At 30.0% G+C, this 21,285-nt stretch overlaps 2 protein-coding genes and 1 long non-coding RNA gene across 5 annotated transcripts; all 3 read left to right on the top strand.

The window, feature by feature from the left end:
- The first annotated feature begins 8,223 nt into the window (after window positions 1-8,223).
- LOC148936504 (uncharacterized) lies at window positions 8,224-9,270 on the top strand. The gene is made up of 3 exons (XR_016139511.1): window positions 8,224-8,403; window positions 8,502-8,633; window positions 8,957-9,270. It is a non-coding gene; the product is annotated as an uncharacterized LOC148936504 (long non-coding RNA).
- Window positions 9,271-11,059: 1,789 nt separating this feature from the next.
- On the top strand, window positions 11,060-19,629 carry LOC105424122 (uncharacterized). Of its 3 annotated transcripts, XM_011634182.2 has the most exons (5): window positions 11,060-11,252; window positions 11,381-11,596; window positions 11,730-11,840; window positions 11,961-12,328; window positions 15,837-17,368. In XM_011634182.2, the coding sequence occupies exons 4-5, from the start codon at window positions 12,160-12,162 to the stop codon at window positions 16,286-16,288; spliced, it is 621 nt and encodes a 206-aa protein (XP_011632484.1). In that variant the 5' UTR covers window positions 11,060-11,252; window positions 11,381-11,596; window positions 11,730-11,840; window positions 11,961-12,159; the 3' UTR covers window positions 16,289-17,368. The 3 variants fall into 3 exon arrangements, with proteins under 3 accessions (XP_011632484.1, XP_088934339.1, XP_088934338.1); XM_089078213.1 differs by lacking the exons at window positions 11,060-11,252; window positions 11,381-11,596; window positions 11,730-11,840; window positions 11,961-12,328 and adding exons at window positions 12,712-12,820; window positions 19,495-19,629 and having other exon boundaries at window positions 15,837-15,964; XM_089078212.1 differs by lacking the exons at window positions 11,060-11,252; window positions 11,381-11,596; window positions 11,730-11,840; window positions 11,961-12,328 and adding an exon at window positions 12,712-12,950.
- TpnC25D (Troponin C at 25D) lies at window positions 19,495-21,172 on the top strand. The gene is made up of 3 exons (XM_011634181.3): window positions 19,495-19,628; window positions 19,921-20,341; window positions 21,057-21,172. The coding sequence occupies exons 1-3, from the start codon at window positions 19,626-19,628 to the stop codon at window positions 21,083-21,085; spliced, it is 453 nt and encodes a 150-aa protein (XP_011632483.2). The 5' UTR covers window positions 19,495-19,625; the 3' UTR covers window positions 21,086-21,172.
- Window positions 21,173-21,285: the final 113 nt, after the last annotated feature.

Below are 21,285 nucleotides of genomic sequence, written 5' to 3'. Positions count from 1 at the left end.
ATTATTTACAATTAAAAAAATCAATACAATAAACCGAGAATATATTTAAAGAACAGAATATAATAGACAGATTTATACATATACATGTCACGAAGTTAAATTCAGAAAAGAAAATTATTAAGCGCTTAAAATACCAAATGTCATTTATTATATTTTGTTCTTTTTATAATTAATAATTTAAACAAATTTACAAATTTTTAAATTATTAAATAATAAATATTAAATAAAATAAATTCTTAAACTATTACCCTACCGAATTTTTTAATATTCCTACCTATCCGATTGAAGATTTTATATCCCTACCTACCCGTAGTTTTAATTAACGTTTAATTAACGTATTAATTTTATATAATTACATTTAAATATAATATATAAAAAAATATAATAATAAATATAATTCTGTGATAAATTTATTTAAATAAAATTAAATAAATTCATCATAGAATTATTAATTTTTAAATTATAATATTTTCTTATTTGTTTTAATTCTTTCCCACCCGAATTTTTACCCATCCGAATTTAAATAGAGTTATCTATAGATAGTACTATAGTATTATCTATAGATAGTATTACAGTACTATCTATAGATAGTACAGTACTATTTATAGTGCAGACACAGAAAGCACTCTACAATTACATGCAATCGCACATATAAAAATCTTATTAAGTACTTATTTATTTTATATATATAAATTAATCGTGTGATTCTTCAGGCCAGATTGGACCTACCTTTCGTTGCTCCTAGCCACGTTGCTCCATCGTCGACTTGGCCACATAGCCAGAACTTCTGGCCACATACAGCCAGAGATAAGGAAGGAGATACTCCTTCAATTACCGACTAATTATGCCAGTAGATTTTCTTTATTCGATGAGCGCACAACAGTCATACAATTGTGTTGATTGCGAGAGCCATTCAACATTAATAAAATATTGTAATAAAATCTTATAAAATTTACATTTTAATCTTATGAAATTTTGAAAGCTTTTTATTTAAAAGCTTTTTAGAAATTTAATACCGCGTAGCATGCGTAATTAGTCTTCGATTTTAAATAAAGAAACTCGATTATGATAAAAAGAATTTAAAAAAATTAAAAAATAAAAACAAAAAAGTAAAAATAAAAACGATTGTGATCTATATAATTAATATATATTAAAAGAAAAATATATTCAATAAAAAGAAAAAAACTTAAGGCCCACATGATTTTTCCGTATTATGCGCGTACGTTCGAAACCATTTATTTAAATCTCAACACACAGAGAGAATGATTCCTTTGGATTTAATAAATTTTATTAGATTCAAAGATATTTATTTTTTTAAATAGTCCAAATACATCAATTATTAATTCTACAAATTCAATTGTTCGATTTTTTAAATAATAAATAACTTCATTTCAAATAAAATATTTATTTAATAAATTGTTTGCAAAATAATAATGCGCTCTTTATACTTTAATAATATTAAAGAATCTCTTTCTTTCATTGAAACAATATTTAATCTAGCCAAACAAAATATTATTTAGTTCAAAAATAAATTTTATTTCCTTTAAATAATAATGTTTTTTTTATTAAACATCGTAGTATATTCTAACAAAACAACAAAATTCTTAATTCAACAAACTAAATTTTAATATAAAATTACGTTGTTTAAGTTAAATAACTTCAAGTCAAACAAATAGAATTGCTAAATCTAAAGAAATCTTTTTCTCAGTGCTTGAATTACGTGAGAACGATGTAAAAGATTCAAAATGAATGACGTGAGATTCAAGTGAGATAATAAATTTCTCGCATAATCAGCAATATTACGTAAATTGTTATGATATAAATTCTAAATACTAGATATTGTATCTAGACAATTCATCAAATATAATAGTATGAGTAATAATAAATTCAATAAATAATGTAAATGAAAAAATATATTAACAATACTTGTATTAAATTAGAATTAAATTAAAAATAAACTTTCAAAGATTTCAATACAAAATAATGTATTTTAAATAAGAGTAAATTCATAATTTATAATTATCAATTTATATTCCGCGAGACAAAACATTTACTGAATCTCACGTCATATTAAATTTTGCTTTAACTTACGTAAAGCCAAGTTATTATATAGATGGATAGGTTAAACATGATTAGGATCAAATCGGCACGCTTGTTGTATAATTTGTTATGTTAATGTTTGCTGAACATTTACTTATGTTTATAATATTTATTATTAAAAAATTTCTGAATTTCATACATATATATATACTACATATATATCTCTTTCATGCACCGATTTAAATATTTAATCTTGGTATCAAAATATGGGAAGAGGAAAGATGGGTAATAAATAAAAACATAATATGTATATTTATATTATTCTTATTTCATAGAAATATAAATTATGACTCTCTTTTCATTTCAATCCTCACGACACATGTCTAAACGTCAATAGGCACCAACACGACGCGGTTTCCAGGCCGCTAGGACTCACGGGTCCAAACAACAAACGCCAGCCCGGCGCACTGGACTTCGTAAAGCCAGGACACCTGACAAACCTTCTCTGCAAGGGCACGTTTCCTCCGGAAGGCGAGAGTACATGCCTACTCTCAGACTACTTTAAGCCTCCGTTGGGCAGCTTGCAGTATAGACGCAATAGAGATTTCCCGAAGGTCTCGTACGTCTAGAATGTGGGCTCAGGATAGATCGGAGGACCGTGACCTCCAGTTAATCCCTGCCCCGACTGGGCTGTTGGTCTAATGTACTTAGTCTAGGATAGTCCTAGACACAATGCCCGATCAATTTAGACAGTGGCGATCAGACCTCAAAGATTACTATTTTTTCAATCATAATAATTCAATCCAACAGAGAGTCATAATTATATTTATATTTTATACTTCCATTTATATTTCTTCATTTAATATGAGAAATATATCATAATATGAGTCATATGATCTCCGATCTTGAATATGAGTTGAATATGAGAATATATATAACATGATCAAAATATGAGAATATATATAAAAACATTTAAAATAAAAATTTAATACTTTTGAAGAATTTGAATTAAATTTCTTTTACGCGATTTTATTTCTTTTACGCTATTTCAAAATGTTTATTTATTTTAAAAATTTAATGAACTAATAAATTCTACATATTAATTCTATAGATGAATAAATTCTATATATTTCCTATATATTCCTATATATTTCTATATATTTCCAAAAAATACTTAATCAATTAAACTCTATTATTTTAAAAATATCTGTCACTTTATATAGTACATAAATATTTAATTTAATTTAATTTCTTAAAACAATTAAATTATTTTACTTATTTTATTTATATTTTCTTGCAAAATTATTTGATAATTTTCAGCAATTAATATATCCCGCAAATGAAATATAAAAAACGATATAAAATAATAAAATCAATACAAAGATCTCTATTTGTGCAAGTACATTATAATAAATCAATAATGTTATACCAAGATTAAATATACAATCTTAAACTGTTTACATCTATCCATTTTAGGACAACAAATCTATGAAAATATATCCAACTGCAAAATTTTAATAATAAATACTATAATAATATAATAATATAATACTATAATAATAAAAATAATCTAATATAAGTTTCATAGATTTGTTATCCCTACAAGTATAAAAAATTTATCACTCACCGATCCGATGCGCAACAGCGGAGTAAATCTGCAACGTAGCTACGATGATTCTGTAACATACAAAGAGAATATTCAAATTATATTAGCGTTCTAAACATTAGATATTTTAAAAATGTTTACGTATATCGAATCTTGTTTTTCAATTAGATATTTATGAAAATAATTAATAATTAATAAATAATTTTCAAAAAAGATCTTTATAGAAATAAATTCATATTAAACTTTAAATTATTTTTCTTTCCCAAAGTATAAATTTTAAATGATTGAATTCAGTGAAATAAATGAAAAAAGAAATAATTCCAAATAAATGAAAAAAGAAATAATTTCATCTCGACAAAAAATTTATACTTACCGCAAGGTTGCTCCGCCGGTGCCCGATGCCTCTCCTAGGCCTCCTCCTCCTCTCAAGGTGTCGGGTCGTCGGATGTCCTCGCAGCACAGGACACTCGCGAAACACACTCGCGAATTATTATAAGCGCGCGGAAACTAACTTTCGATAAGTCTTTCGCGCGATATTTGACGGCACTCCGCGTTTAGCTGCCCGTGAAAATATCAAGTTCCGTCGGTCCAGTCAGCACCCGGGTCGGTGAGCTTTTCGGGACACACGATAACTCTTCGAGCAAAGGCTAGGACCGAAGCGGAAGAAGACGAATCGACTGACTTGAATCCGACATCTCTTATTTCTGAGAAATCACGTCTAAAATTGACTCAACCATCGCATAGCCAACGGTTCAGGTCGAATCACCAGGGCGGATACCATACACGTGATATCAAAAGTCACCCGGGCTATCGAGAAGGCTGGTAGATGTGACGAGAGAGAAGGTACCCACCGCCGATGCCTAACAATCTAAACAATCGGGCAACCGGGATCCAGCCTCTCGGCACACGCAAAAACCGTCCGATATACTAAGTTCTGGTCAAGTCAGATTAAACGCGATTCATTAGGGAGAGAAAACAAGAAAAGCGACGAAAGCAAGTCGATCGATTGAATTCTTGCCGATTGGGACCGAACCACTTGTCGAAGACAGAGCGTGTTCTCAATTAGCCGTTTAATGCATTTTGCAACTGTGCGAAACACAACACATCAAGCGATAGCGAGTGCGTGTAACATTCACAGCCGGCATCACCAGTGCCGCGACGCACGTGGCGTGAAGACGTAGCCGACTACGTCTCAATGAGACATCCCATGCTCCCTGCACCCCTTGACAGTACGATTCCCGACACGAACCGTGATACTTCTCAAACGAGCCCTCGCAGGACGAGGAAAAGCCTTTCAGTCTGATTTACTCTATACGCGCGATATTTGACGGCACTCCGCGTTTAGCTGCCCGTGAAAATATCAAGTTCCGTCGGTCCAGTCAGCACCCGGGTCGGTGAGCTTTTCGGGACACACGATAACTCTTCGAGCAAAGGCTAGGACCGAAGCGGAAGAAGACGAATCGACTGACTTGAATCCGACGTCTCTTGTTTCTGAGAAATCACGTCTAAAATTGACTCAACCATCGCATAGCCAACGGTTCAGGTCGAATCACCAGGGCGGATACCATACACGTGATATCAAAAGTCACCCGGGCTATCGAGAAGGCTGGTAGATGTGACGAGAGAGAAGGTACCCACCGCCGATGCCTAACAATCTAGACAATCGGGCAACCGGGATCCAGCCTCTCGGCACACGCAAAAACCGTCCGACTAAGTCCTGGTCAAGTCAGATTAAACGCGATTCATTAGGGAGAGAAAACAAGAAAAGCGACGAAAGCAAGTCGATCGATTGAATTCTTGCCGATTGGGACCGAACCACTTGTCGAAGACAGAGCGTGTTCTCAATTAGCCGTTTAATGCATTTTGCAACTGTGCGAAACACAACACATCAAGCGATAGCGAGTGCGTGTAACATTCACAGCCGGCATCACCAGTGCCGCGACGCACGTGGTGTGAAGACGTAGCCGACTACGTCTCAATGAGACATCCCATGCTCCCTGCACCCCTTGACAGTACGACTCCCGGCACGAACCGTAATACTTCTCAAACGAGCCCTCGCAGGACGAGGAAAAGCCTTTCAGTCTGATTTACTCTACTACGATTTACTCTAGTACGGCACTCCCGAAGAAAACGCGCGACGCGACGAACTGGCTACAGTTCGTTTATTCAATTAAATCGGCGGCGGAAAAGTTATTAATAACAGTAATATTATTCAATGTTAATATTAATGTTACTAATAACTGTGCAACGGGTACTGTTAGCTTCTTCGTCTTTGGGGTACGTACCCGAGTAGCACATATTAATCGGCAAATTATCAGCCAACATCGGACCAACAGCTAATGTCTGGCCAATATTCTGCCGATAATAATGCTGCTTGAGTAACCCCTCAGAATACTGAGCCCCTCTGCCACGACAAGGCCATACCCTTTAGAGGAGTTATCATTTATAAAAAGTCATAAATTTCAAAAGAAATAAGACGCGCGAAATGTATATCTATTTTGTTAAGAAGTCATTTTTCCGATATATTTATGTCATTAATCAATCATAATTAATAAGTATTTACTATTATTCATATGATGAATACTACAACGTATTGTTTAACAATAAAAAAAAATACGAAGGGACGCGGCGCGACGCGCACTGCTACCTACACCTATGAACGCCGATTAGAGAATAATAACACGTGGAAGATTCGTAAATACCGGCCGTATATACATACACTGCGCACGTGTTAAACGCGGCGCGTAAACAATGCTCAAGGCTACGTCATCAACAATATTACGATTAATATTTAACTGATATGAGGCTCTATAACATCTTTTGATAATTCAATACTGGCAGTAATAGTAATTAAGAATATTTTTAAAATCGTGTGAACCTCCAAAAATATATATAGACTTCGCGATTTTTTGTTACTCAAGCATGATTAGGATAAGCGAATAGATAAGAAATTCCGATTGTGATTCAGACACATGTAAGCTAGCTAAACTGCTATGATCATGACAGTGGGAAAGAAAATGTACGAGATATAAGCGAAAATTCAAGTCTGGAGGGAAGTATTCTATAATTCTTTTAATTTAACATAATTTTATAATGAATTCATGTCGTAAAAATTCATAAAAATAAAAATATTAAAAATATCTTCACGAAATTCATAGTTGAACAAATTTAACTTAAATAAAATTGAGAATATATAAAAGTAATTATTTTAGAAATCTAAAACTTTGCACAATTAAGCTTATATTAAAAAATTAAACTCGTTAAATCACAAAAGCAGAAACCTAAGAATTTACAAATGTAAAATACGATAATATTTTTATATTTTTATTCCAAGATTTTGAAATATTTTATTATTAAACTTTTCTTATTGAACTTTTATTATTGAACTTTTCTTATTGAATAAAACTGAATGCTCACTGTGAATTAGAATCTGTCGTTTGTAATCTGTACTGTATTCGCATACCAACATTACATATTACGCTCTATAGTCGCTCTATATCTATAACAATTGCCGAAGATTCTCAATTATAATATTAGTATAAAATAAATAAGCTCGCATGTACTGATGTGTGTTATGTATATATGCAAAGACCCAGACGCACACACACAGAGAGAGAAAGAGAGAGAGAGAGAGAGAGAGAGAGAGAGAGAGAGAGAGAGAGAGAGAACTAATCTATTTAATTTGACTACTAGTTTGTTCGTGTATTCATTACTACAAGCAAATGTTACTGCAGGCAAATATGTTCCTTTAGTAAAAAAAATTTTGAAAAATTTATATTTGTGCGTGTCTGTGACTCTTTCATTCATAAGAGTGTTCCTCATTCTTTTCTGTACAGATTGCAAAACAACAAACAATAAATAAATAACAAATACTCTGGACAAAGTTCACAGTGAGCATTTAGTTTCATATTAATCGCTGTAATATAAATAGCAATTTGTGTTAAATTTGTTACTTTGAATTTTTAATTTTCAAAGAAAAAAATAAGAACGTTAGTGACAAAAAATCTTTATCTCTATACAACAAATTTTCACTATATTTTTCATATAAATATTATATATCTTGCACATTAAATGGAAATCGAAATATATTCTTAAAAATTTAGATATCTCATTTATGAAATAAATTTCAGATATGTTACTAAAGATTTTTTAAGCAACATATTTCTCAGATTATGTTAATGTAACAAAACTATGACGCAATACGCTAATGCAAATAATACATAACAATTATTAACTTAAATATCAATTAATTCACTCACCCTGTGCTGTGGCAACCATTTTCTTTTTTAGAAATGTAATTATTATTTATTGAACAAGTATTTTTGATTTTAGAATATGTAAAATTAATAAAAAATAACTTATTATATTTTTTAAATCTTTATATTAAAATTACATGCTACTTCAATTAATATTTTATTTTAAATGTATCAAAAAATTATTAAATTAAAAAGTAAAATATTTAATACGAATATTTTGTTCAATTATAATATAGTATCATTATAATTATTTAAATAACATAATGCTTTTTATTTATTTTAAATATCAAATCTAACAAAATGTAATTTTATTTTAGATCGGAGAAATATGTAGTAAATAGTAATTAATGCACTCACCAAGTTCTGCTTCCCAATAAAATTTTATTGACAGTTTACTTTCTCGAACCACATACACATTAACACCGATCGCACTTTATTCGGTATTCTCGACATTACGCGAGTCACGTACACGAGAGAATTTAACTTGCCGCGACGCAACAGGTACGAAAATTGTATAAAGTAACAATTTATAAACGAATGGGATTATACTTACTCACTGCACTATTCCTTACGCAATAAAACAATCTGTCCACATTTAGCACTTTAGATACCGTATCTGCAATTTGAATTTGAAACGCAAGAAATACGGAACATTTGATTCGGAACACAGCGCGGACTAATATAGCGCAGCAAGAAGACCGCGCGATATGTTGATGGTGGCGGCCACATGCGTAAATATGTATATTAAATTAAAATGAAATATCTCGATTCATCACATTTCGATTTGAAAATTTCATACCTAATATGATCATATTAATATTGAAACTACGTCGCGTTTGTCTCGATATTTTTGTTGTATTATTACGCGAGTAATATAATCTGTTCGAACGAATACGCGCGCGAAAATTTATTCTGTGACGATACAAGCACGCGATTGTCACATTTCATGAATGAATAGAATTTTATTTATATATTATTTATATATAGATATATAGATATATTTTAGTTATTTATGTAATAAAATAATTACTCATTTCCATGTTCGATATTCTAGATATCCTATTTGCGTGTAATTTGAATTTCGGAAACGCGAGAAATACGGAGCGTCCTATCCGGCGCACGGCGCGAACAAATATAGCGCAACGAGAAGACCAAGGGTAGCGCGATACGCCACCGCGCCGGCGCGTGACGTCACGTGACCTCGGCGTAGTAAAAGCAACAGCGGCAAGTATTGTTTGTGTTACGTTAATATATATATCAAATAGAAATGAAATAACTCGCTTCCATTTGAAAATTTCATATTTAATATGTATAAATTAATATTGTGCGACAATAAATCGCGTTTGTCTCGATATTTTCATTGTATTATTACGCGAGCAATATAATCTGTTCGAACGAATACGCGCGCGAGATTTTATCCTGTTATGATACAAGTACGCGATTGTCGCATTTAATAAATGAATACGATTCTATTTATATATTATACAGTCATTTAAGTAATGAAATAATTACCCATTTCCATGTTCAATATTCTAGACATCCTATTTGCGTGTAATTTGAATTTCGGAAACGCGAGAAATATGAAGCGTCCTATCCGGCGCACGGCGCGAACAAATATGACGCAACGAGAAGACCAAGGGTAGCGCGATACGCCGCCGCGCCGGCGCGTGACGTCATGTGACCTCGGCGTAGTAAAAACAACAGCGGCAAGTATTGTTTGTGTTACGTTAATATATATATCAAATAGAAATGAAATAACTCGCTTCCACTTGAAAATTTCATATTTAATATGAATAAATTAATATTGTGTGACATTAAATCGCGTTTGTCTCGATATTTTCATTGTATTATTACGCGAGCAATATAATCTGTTCGAACGAATACGCGCGCGAGATTTTATCCTGTTACGATACAAGTACGCGATTGTCGCATTTCACGAATGAATGGGATTCTATTTATATATTACACAGTTATTTACGTAATAAAATAATTACCCATTTCCATGTTCAATATTCTAGACATCCTATTTCCGTGTAATTTGAATTTCGGAAACGCGAGAAATACAGAGCGTCCTATCCAGCGCACGGCGCGAACAAATATGGCGCAACGAGAAGACCAAGGGTAGCGCGATACGCCACCGCGCCGGCGCGTGACGTCACGTCACCTCGGCGTAGTTAAGCAATAGCGGCAAGTATTGTTTGTGTTACGTTAATATACATATCAAATAGAAATGAAATAATTCGCTTCCAATTGAAAATTTCATATTTAATATGAATAAAGTAATATTGTGTGACATTAAATTGTGTTTGTTTCGATATTTTCATTGTATTATTACGCGAGTAATAAAATCTGTTCGAACAAATACGCGAGATTTTATTCTGTTATGATACATGTACGCGATTGTCGCATTTCACGAATGAATGGGAATCTATTTATATATTACAAAGTTATTTACGTAATAAAATATATACCTATTTCCATGTTCGATATTCTAGACATCCTATTTGCGTGTAATTTGAATTTCGGAAACGCGAGAAATACGGAGCGTCCTATCCGGTGCACGGCGCGAACAAATATGGCGCAGCGAGAAGTCCAATGGTAGCGCGCAACGTCGCCGCGCTGGCACGTGACCTCGCGTCATATGACCTCTGCGTAATAAAAGCAACAGCGGTAAGAATTTTTTGAATTACGTAAATATATATCAAATGTATATCAAATAGAAACAAAATAATTCGCTTTCATTTGATTATTTCATATCTAATATAAATAAATTGGTGACATTCGTTTGATCACGTTCCGATTGTCCACTAGCCACAGCGCTTGAACAATAGAAAAATTCTAGGCACCGGCCTCTGTAAGTGGTTGTAGTCAATTGGGACGCTCTCCGTGGCAGAAAGGCGGAAATCTAGGGAATAATAAATATGCTTCAAAATTAGAGAAGATTAGGGCTGCGTTAGAATTAAGTGTATATAGTGCATATACAATCGATTATTAAAAGATATTAAATATTATGTATATAATATATAATTTTATATCAATAAAATAATTTTCCTTAGCTATATCGTTTCGATATTCGCTTCCGGTACTGAAAATATATAATTCAGGTCACGTATATTATAGATTTTCAGTGCTGGCAGTAAATTTCGAACAGCAGCCTATGTTTCATGATTTTACTTTTCACGCATCCAAATTACATACATAATCGTTATACGTCAAAAGTTTCACGTGAAATGTCAATGCGTAAAAAATGAAAAGTTAAAAAGTGAAAATTAAAAAGTGAAAAATTTTATGTAAAATTACATGATTGAGCTCCTGTTTTTAATATTTGTTCCATTGTGCGCAGCCCCTAAGTAAGATATGACCATATTTTATACTTATTTATATATATTGTGCATTATATTTAATTTTTATTTTGAATTTTTATTTTCACAATTTAATATTTACTGCTGTTTCTAATATTTTACTCTATTGTGCGCAGGGCCTTATGTTTCAAAATGCTCTTTCCGAAAAAAATTTAATCGATATAATACAGTATACGTTACGTGTACTATATGTTTTGAATAACTTTCTTCGGAAAGAACGTTTTGAAATATTGCCTAAGTAAAATGGTGGCTAAATGAAAAGAAGAAAAGAAAACGTTCTTCAGTTTTTTAAAATTGTGTCTGCCCTATACTGAACTACGATCAGAAAAAAGGTATTTAAACTTCTTCTCGATATAAGCTTGAATATGGATAGCTAATGGATAGCTAATCCATTTGTATAAATTCCATACATTAAGTGAATATATAATTATTTGATTAGATTTCTAAATATACTTATCTTTCTAGGATTAAAGAAATCACGATTTGTGGTATGTAATTAAACTAAATACCGTTGTTGGTGGCTGCTAAGGATGCACAATTAATGAAATTGATTAGGATTGGGTTAGCCAATACATGGTATAATCTTCTGTTTCTTTTTTTCTTTTTCATTTTCTTTTTTTTTTTTTTATTAAACATTCTGCAATATTTTTTACTAAACATTCTACTATTTTGAGATTGATTTACTTTTTCTTTTAGGTGGATAAATTTAATACCAAATCTTCACTTTCATTTGATTAAGCAAAAGGGAAAGCAGATTAAATCATTGCAAAAATATAAGTTATTTGAGATTATTATCGATTATTCGGATGGAAAAGTTGATTGATTATTTTCGATTAGCCAGTCGCAAATTATTTCAAGAATTAATATTTGTAACAGTGACGATAAGACGGTGATTATGGTAAATGCAAGTAGTGTTGTAGCACATTTTGTGAAATTGCTAGTAACTGCAATATGCATGAGGCATATTACGGAGCCTTACCGGGCAATGGCTTTGCCGACTACATGGTCCTTACGTGCCTTTCGAATTCTCTTTATGCATTCAATCTTGGGAATTTTCAGATTTGGTAAGATATCCTTTATAGTTTTGTCATTTATCTATTGCTTTTTTTCAGATCAATTTTATTTCTATAAGAAACAATTACTATAAAAACAATTTTATTTTTTTTTTAACAGAGCATCATTTTGTTCTTTATTTTGAATGTTTGAATTTTCTTAGGAGAGATCCTATGGTTCTATTGATATTGTAATTGATAAAATTATATATTATTACATCATACAGCTATTCTTTCAGTTTTGAGTTAAAATATTTTTTCTTAATTTTTTTTTTAGTAATTTGTTTATTTTTGATCGCTATTTTCTTTGTTCAAGATATAATAACTTGTAGGTATGGAGCATCTAAGATTCCATGTCATAACTGGGGGGAAGGGAAGGGGGGTCACATTGAAGAGTGATTGATACAAAATGATACATGGCCACACACGATATTTAATTTTTGTATCTAAATGACATATGGAAGAGGAAGATGTATTCTACGTTTACCAACATTAAGGATTATGGTAATAATTCGTGCAAATTACTTGTTATCATTGGAACATGTGAGGAAACACCATGAACATACATATTCCATTATAGAACATGTTTATTTTGAAGATTTCTATACTTTGCTTTATTCAAAATTTTTTAATGGTATTTATATTTTTTTATATCTTATACTACTTGAATTTTTATATTATTTCTTTAATTATCTAGAAGCTAATTTTAAATGGAAATATGTATACAAATATACATCTACATATGTATATATGTATATATTAGAAATTTTTGTCATGCATGTTTACATGGTGAGCATGTACATTTATAACATTAGAATTTTCCTGTATCTAGTGTGAATTTTGATAAAATTTACTTCATTATTATATATTTGTATGCGTGTATATATACGCGTGTATGTGTGTATGCAAGATGTTCCGAAATATGCGAATCAAAATATCAAAAAGTTAAAAAAAATTATTTATTATTTTTCATTTCAAGTAATAGTTAAATAAAGTTTTAAAGTTGACTAATCACAATTTATGATTAAATGACACTTGTGAACTGTGACATCGTTTTTTTAATGAACACACACTTATTGATATTAAACAAGGTGATATCTTTAATTGCATATAATATTCCAAAATTAGTTGCTATAATATTAGAAATTAAATTGGTTGAAATGCTATCACTAAATAAATATAATAAAAAACAAATTTATAATTTGTCAAAATTGTATTATATTACTATGTTTACTGATTATATAGAGGAATGGAAGGTTTTTATTTGCTTACAAAACAATTGCCTAATAATAATTTTGGCATACTGCATTGCATACACAGTGATTATTATTATTATTATTATTATTATGCAGTTGTATGTCACATATAATTGCACACAAAAATTATATTTGCTAGCAAAATCATAAGAGATATAAATAAGCTTTGAATAATTACAATCAAATTACATATATTATTTTATCACATATCTTCTAATTTTTTTAAATATATATTTATTTTTTTAGTTTTTAATTAAATCATTAACTATTCAATATAAATTCATTGATTTTCTTGATAAAATTAATACATAAACAATATTTCTATTAAGTCATTTAAGTCTCTTAGAGATAATAAATGTGTGCATGAGCGCACGCGTGTGTGTGCGTGTGTATGTGTGTGTAGAATATCCTTCATTTTAATGGAAACATAATCGTATATCTTCTAAACTCAATATTATACAAAAAACTTAATTTATAAAAATTTTAAAATTTTTCTTAATTGAATAGCTGTTTGAAGATTCAATAAAAATTACTATTATTTTTTTCTTTAATAAAATTTTTAATAAAATTTTAATAAAATTATTTTTTATACATTATGATTCCTCTAGTATATTCTATTTCTGTTCATATCTTCTTTCAGTGGCGTTACAGCTCGGGATGAGTCTGCGCCATTATATGCTTCCATCTCTATTCCTTACCTTCCTTCTCCAGTTGGAGTAAAGTAATCGACATTACTCTCAAATCTTGCTCCACTTCCTGTCGCCATCGTGCCCTCGGTTTTCCACGCCGTCTCGTGGTACGTAACAAAGGGCTATGGACCGTCTCACTTACTCTTAATGCACTTTTCTCATTTATACATTCAAAGTGATCTAGCAATCTTAATTCAGGTATATGAAGCTCTATACGTTTCCAAAATTATATCCAGCTATCGAGATATTCCCCTAGTTTCCTTTTATTATATTCTTAGACATTCTTAAATATTTAATTTTGTCCTCATTGATTATGAATCCTACTTTTCTCGTTCTCTAATGTCAACATTTGGTAGGACTTATTCATTATGTCCTCTTTTGTACAGATCCTTTATTACTGCCTGTCTTATTCCTGTTTTTATTTTGAAATCTCTTGTTATAATATGTATTTATATGATATTATTTCTTACATGTTCCAACAACTTCCCAGGTAGCTAAATCTACAAAGACAGATTTTGAGCAGAATATGCCAATTACCAACTTTTGATAGTAAAAAGATAATAAATTTCGTACAGAATCGTACAGAATGTTAGAAATAATATCTAACAATGTCAGCAAACTCAAAGATATGAAATTTGCTGATATATTATGTCAGCAAATTGGTGGTAGAAATTGAGCAAAATCTGTGTAATGCAAATACATGTCTGACGACAAATCGATGGAAGAAACTAAATTTTTCTTTACACTGTATCAAATACAATACCAAAACTACCACTAAGTTTGTTTCTTGTGAATCAAATTTGTCAAGCTGTCTGTATAATTAAAATTTAAATATTATGTGCGCATCTTTTATGTATATAATTGATACAAAACATAAATATGTTTTTGCAGCAAGGAAGTTAACGAATATAGTACCTAAAAAGTAGTCGCTACGTAACAAAGCTATGGTATATCTTTAAAAAAGTTTCATAATTGTGCTGAAGAAGATATTAATTTCTTTACTATTATATATATATATATATATATATATATATATATATATATATATATATAAAACAGTTATCATTCTCTTAAAATAAGGAAAAAGTAATAGAAGTAATAAAATTACATTTTTTAAAACTTTTTAATATTATAATACTATAATACTATAATAATATAATTTAAATTACGAAATAGCAGAATCTATTCTGCTATTCGATTCTATTGCCAATCTGCAGATCAGTAGGTTGCTCAGTTTTGACTAGTATCAATTTGCTAGCAAATCAACAGATTTTGAGCTTAATATAGACATAGATTACTTACAGGTATAGACATAGAGTGCTATGCAGTGAGAATCTGATTGAATTTGTTGCTAATCTGTCAATACACTGCTAGCATTTTGCTATTTGGGTTGATGACAATAACTATAATATTTTATAGTATGGTCATGTGATCAAATTTGTTTGCAATATATTTATATAAATTACTGCACAGTTATAACATTGAATCTTGTATTCTTTTAAAGCTTATTTGACTCGGAAATATTATGCACATTTCTTTTTTTCATATATTTTCTTATTCTTTTAATATTTTCAGGATTTCCATTTACTTCATCGTCAACACCTACAGCGAAATGCTTCCGAAGTTTCTATGATTGGTTTTCCAATGTCATTGAAATTGTTCCTTTGGCATTACTGACTTCTGGTATATTAAGCGCATATCAGGTAGATGAAAAGATTCGTATGCTATTATTATTTTTTGGTATAGTACCGGTATTTTTTCCATTATCGATGAAACAGAAAGAAGGTCAAATTAGAAAATTACGTTTTTTGACTAATATTACTGTCGTGCTGCAGATTTTAGCGATAACGATACTTGGCTTGAAAAATGGCAATTATAATGTTATTAGTTTGGTTGCCTCCTATACTTTTGAACGTTTCTTTGTGGAAGAATTTTGTTATCGGTATAATATACCATATACTGATTTGATGCAATATTGCATATGTTTTGTCGAAGTCTTTACAGTGTCAACGCTAAAAGAGTTATAAAAAATGTAAAACTTCAACTTTACTTACTATGCATCTGCTATTCTATTTCTGGTAATTGCTATTCAAAATTCAGTAAATTGTTTTATTATATTGAGTACAAAGAATGTCAATTCTCAAAATAATATAAAGAAATCTACTGTTAATTATAATACTGCTCTACAAATCTACACTGTTAATTATAATACTGCTCTTCTAACAATTGTTCGATAATAATGACGGGATATGTAATGATAGCGTTGATTTTACTATCAATTTGTAAATTAATTGATTCAGGTTGGAACAGTGATTTTGCTAAACTTTCATATGTATTTTACAGTACATGTGTCAGAAAGTACTGCCATATATCGTCAAAATAGAGTATAAATTTCGACCTATAACATGTCATTCAAATATATGAAAAACATTCTACACCTTCTATTTCTTTTTCATATTCTACTTAGTAATAAAAATAATTTTTAATCTTTTTTGGTAGCAATTTGATATATATTATATATTTATAATATAATTAAATAGAAAAAAGAGCAGCATAAACTTTCTGATACAGTTAATGTATAGCATTAAAAAATAATTCGAAATGTTGGATTTATTGAACGATCTTGCAATGACAAGCTGAAAAGATAAAATCCAAATCAATTTGTATCAACTTTTTTACTTATATAAAGTGTATATATAAAGAAAATATTTAATCGCCGGCCTATTTAAATATATACAATTGGCTATAAATATAATCTTTTCATAATAATTTTAAATAATAACGACTGATAGTGATTTGTGTAATTTTGATGTTCAGTATGTAAAAATTGTTATTTTAATTTATTTAGACAGACATTTTTCTGTCTAATTAGAAATTTTTAAGAAAATTATTCCAATAACGATGATTCTATTAAAGTACAATTTTCTGACTGATGGTCTCTAGTTCTAAGATTTACGTACTGCTATTTATCTATAGTTGTACATCGGTACATTTTATCTATAATCTTTTGATATGTAATTTATGATAATCATTTTTTCTTGCGCAATTTTGCTACAAGTGTATTGGGAATGTATATCACTTTTGAAGTAAAAAATTTTCCTTACAAATCTTATCGTATTATTTATTTTTTGATAATTGTGGTTTTCAAATATTTTTTTAGTACAAAAATATCTTTCATCAATATTATAAATCACATTGACGAATACGTTAAATTTGAACAATTTAAATGCACATACTAAACAAATGTTGAGTACTTATTTATGATCTAATATGTTCCTAAAATATGATGGAAAAATTTTAATTTATGACTTCTTATTTTCCACATTTGTACCAAGTGCATTTATAGAACGGAATATAGTCGGGATGATTTTAGAGGCGGTTTTGTCATGCGTTTATTTATTCTTAGCATCTGTTTCTAGTACCTTTACATTTCGAAGCTATTCGTGCAATGGTATTCATCCTTTCTGCTTATATATATATATATATATATATATTAATGACATAATTTTAAAGAAGACTCATTCATTTAGAATTTATTTTATAATAAATAGAATTAATAAATAAAATAAATAGAATTTATTTTAATACTAAATTTGTATAAAATTTATAACATACAAATTTATTACATTAATACGTAATTTATCAGCAGAAATTTTGATGACGGTTGTGACAATACTGTTATTTTACATGCATGCACACATATACAATTTTGAAAAGTTAAATATTTTGTTATATGAATATTTATAGTCTTAATTATTATTATGTGATTTAATAGTGATAAAATTATATTTATGTATTCATTTGTTAACTTAAAAAATGATAAGAAAATTGACCTTTCTACACTGAATTATATATAGATAGAAGTAATAATTAAAATTTTGCACTTCAATTTCCACTATTAGTATAGATTATATTATGAAATAGTTTTATCAAAACTAAACTATAGAGTAAATTAATATTATTTTTTAACTAAATTTATGTAGACTATATTTATGTATGTATATACTTATGTATGCATTTATTTATGTAGAATATGAACAAAAATGAAGACTTTGGTCCGTAGGAATCAACTCAATTGAAATCGTTCTTTCGAAACAGACGTCAGGCAATTCGATAATAAGAATTCGATAATATAACAGGCATTTATCTCGGTCGGCAAAGTATGGATACATTAAAAATATTTTCAATAAAATAAATATACATATATCGCTACGTGCGATTATACGCATGAAAATGTTGCCACTACAACGAATAATTGATTTTCTACATAGATGACATATATGATTCATTGATCAGTGATTTCTGATTAATAATAATTTCAACAATTGATGGATGGAAAAAATATCACAGTCTATTTTTTACTGGGAAATATGAATAATGTAAAAATATCACGGTAACGATTCATCACTGTTCGCACGACGTGCGGTCCGATATATTTTTACATCATTCTAGTTGCATGCTAGATAGAGTCACGTTGTAACGGTTTGCAACTACGGAACGCGTAGGTAGCAGCCTAAGAACGGCAATATGTTGCCCTTGTTTCAAATTTGGAATATCATTCAATAGACGATTACAGTAAAATGATGTGCATGAGATCTATCATAGCATAAACGTGTTATTTAAAATAACATTCATTGTTCTTTATACAATACGGATATAAACAATTTTTATCGCATAATTTTATAGACAACTGTTGTGATAGCTGCTCTCTTATTCTCTCTTTCCTATCCTATCCTATATATTCTATCTTCCCTCATGTACATATCATGTAGATATAAATTCATTCATAAATGCTATAAATATATGCTAATTTTACACACATTCTACGTATATCGTTTACCTGACAGTAATCTAGTATTCTGAAAATAACTCGAAGCATCAGCCGCGCCAATGATCAATATTATCGAATAATTATTACAATTTATTGACTTTTTGTGCACTTATAATAGTAGACGACATGTTTCGTCATGAATAGGAGTAAAAAAAAAAAAAAATTGATGCGCATGGCAACGACTATCTTTATAATACAAATATTTTGTTTTATTATAACATTTATGAATGCAATTTTCTTTGTAATACGAGATATCTTAAAATTTATCAATAATGGATTGCACAATATTGCGTTTATATGACCTTCGTATAAACATCGTGGAAAGGCTGTGGCATTTACTTATAATATGTTTCATTTTTCGTCGATGTCGCTGCTCTATTTTTGCGTACATCGTCTTTCTAGCTGGTTAACATGAGGAGAGGAAGTCTTTATACCGCGACGAAAGAACCGATTCTCTTCAAGTTCGCTGTTCGTTCTCCACCCGTCATTCGCGGGTTATCTAATACGGTGCAAAAGCTTTTTCATTAATCACCATGGTAAGATTAAAAAAATGAATAGTTTGCCTAACGAAAAAAAAAACTTTTAAATTAAAAACTTGATTCGGAAAAAGTCTCAAGTTGTTTAGAAAACTATACATAAAATTTAAAAATCATCCATAAAAAAGAGAAAATATCCTTCTTTTTTTCAGATAATAGAAAATATTTAGAATTCACTATAAAGAAGTTTAGATATGTTAATTGTTAGCTAAATAGGTTTACAGTCTATTATTTTTAATTAAAAATACAATTGATGAATACTGGATTTTCTGTTTGTAACAAATATTCATAGGAGGAAGATGATCAAAAAGTGGCTGTGATGCGTAAAGCGTTTCAAATGTTTGATACAACGAAAAGTGGTTTCATTGAAACCTTGAAAATCTCAACGATATTAAATACAATGGGACAACTGTTTGACGATGGCGAATTAAATGCTTTGATCGAGGAAAATGATCCTGAAGGTCTCGGCAAAGTGAACTTTGATGGTTTTTGCAAAATCGCCGGTCGGTTTCTCGAAGAAGAGGATGCGGAAGCGATGCAAGAGGAACTGAAAGAAGCATTTCGATTATACGATCGTGAAGGCAATGGATATATTACCACAGCTACATTGAAAGAGATTTTAGCAGCGCTCGACGATAAACTTACCAGTTCCGATCTTGATGGAATAATCGCGGAAATCGATACGGATGGTTCCGGTACAGTAGATTTTGATGGTATGTATGTATGATGCGCGCGCGCACACACACACACAACTATTTCATAATTAATGATACATTGCTCGTATGCAGTAGAGCATGTTAAATTGAGTAGAAAAGTCTTCCGATCGTTCAGCATTATGTGCGTTTGCGATTATTAAAAGTGCGACAAGATTTTTGCACATATGATCCATAAATGATAAAGTATTTGCGTATAGCGCACACTTCCAGGAAGCATTTTGTCATGTTTCTAGTAATTGCGAACTCTCGTGATGCTGGATGGTCATATCTTATCACGTGGATATGAGCTTGACGATCTTTTTTCATTAATGATTCAGTAATTATGAAAATTGCAAAATCGTAAAAGACTTTTCTGCTCAGTTTGACTCACTCCGCACACAACTTGTATATAAACATTATATCATAAGAAAGTTTGTATATATACAAAGTATTTATATTTAATATATAATTTTGTATCTGATAATAGGTATCTGGTTACAATTGTATCACTTTTCGTGAACAGATAGAGCTGATCATATCGAATAAAAAATTCCTGTACTATTTTGCAAGTTTTGTAATTATTAATAAGTAATCAATTTAAAAAATGTCTGCTAATGAACATATATTATGTGCGATGTAGGATGATAGAATTGTGACCAGATACTATGTATAAAGTTATTAACGATACGTAAGCAATTTAATTATTATTTATTTTAATTTATTATGTCTATAGAATTTATGGAGATGATGACTGGAGAATGATCGAGAACTATCATTGATTCATGTCATTCTAAAAAGATCGCTAAGAATACAATAAACTTTTTTAATAAAATGATATTTACATAAAAAGACTCAATTTTACTATCACTGGTTAATCTCAACATTAACCTGTATATGTAATAAGTAGGAAGTGAGAGAAAACATATAAAAAGGAAGGGATAGAAAAATATTTGTTTTATAAG

Source organism: Pogonomyrmex barbatus, unplaced genomic scaffold, assembly GCF_055798465.1.
Source record: "Pogonomyrmex barbatus isolate J1 unplaced genomic scaffold, ASM5579846v1 scaffold21, whole genome shotgun sequence".
NCBI lineage: Eukaryota > Metazoa > Arthropoda > Insecta > Hymenoptera > Formicidae > Pogonomyrmex > Pogonomyrmex barbatus.
Note: the sequence above shows the minus strand (reverse complement) of the source record. Positions and strands in the feature narration are given on the sequence as shown.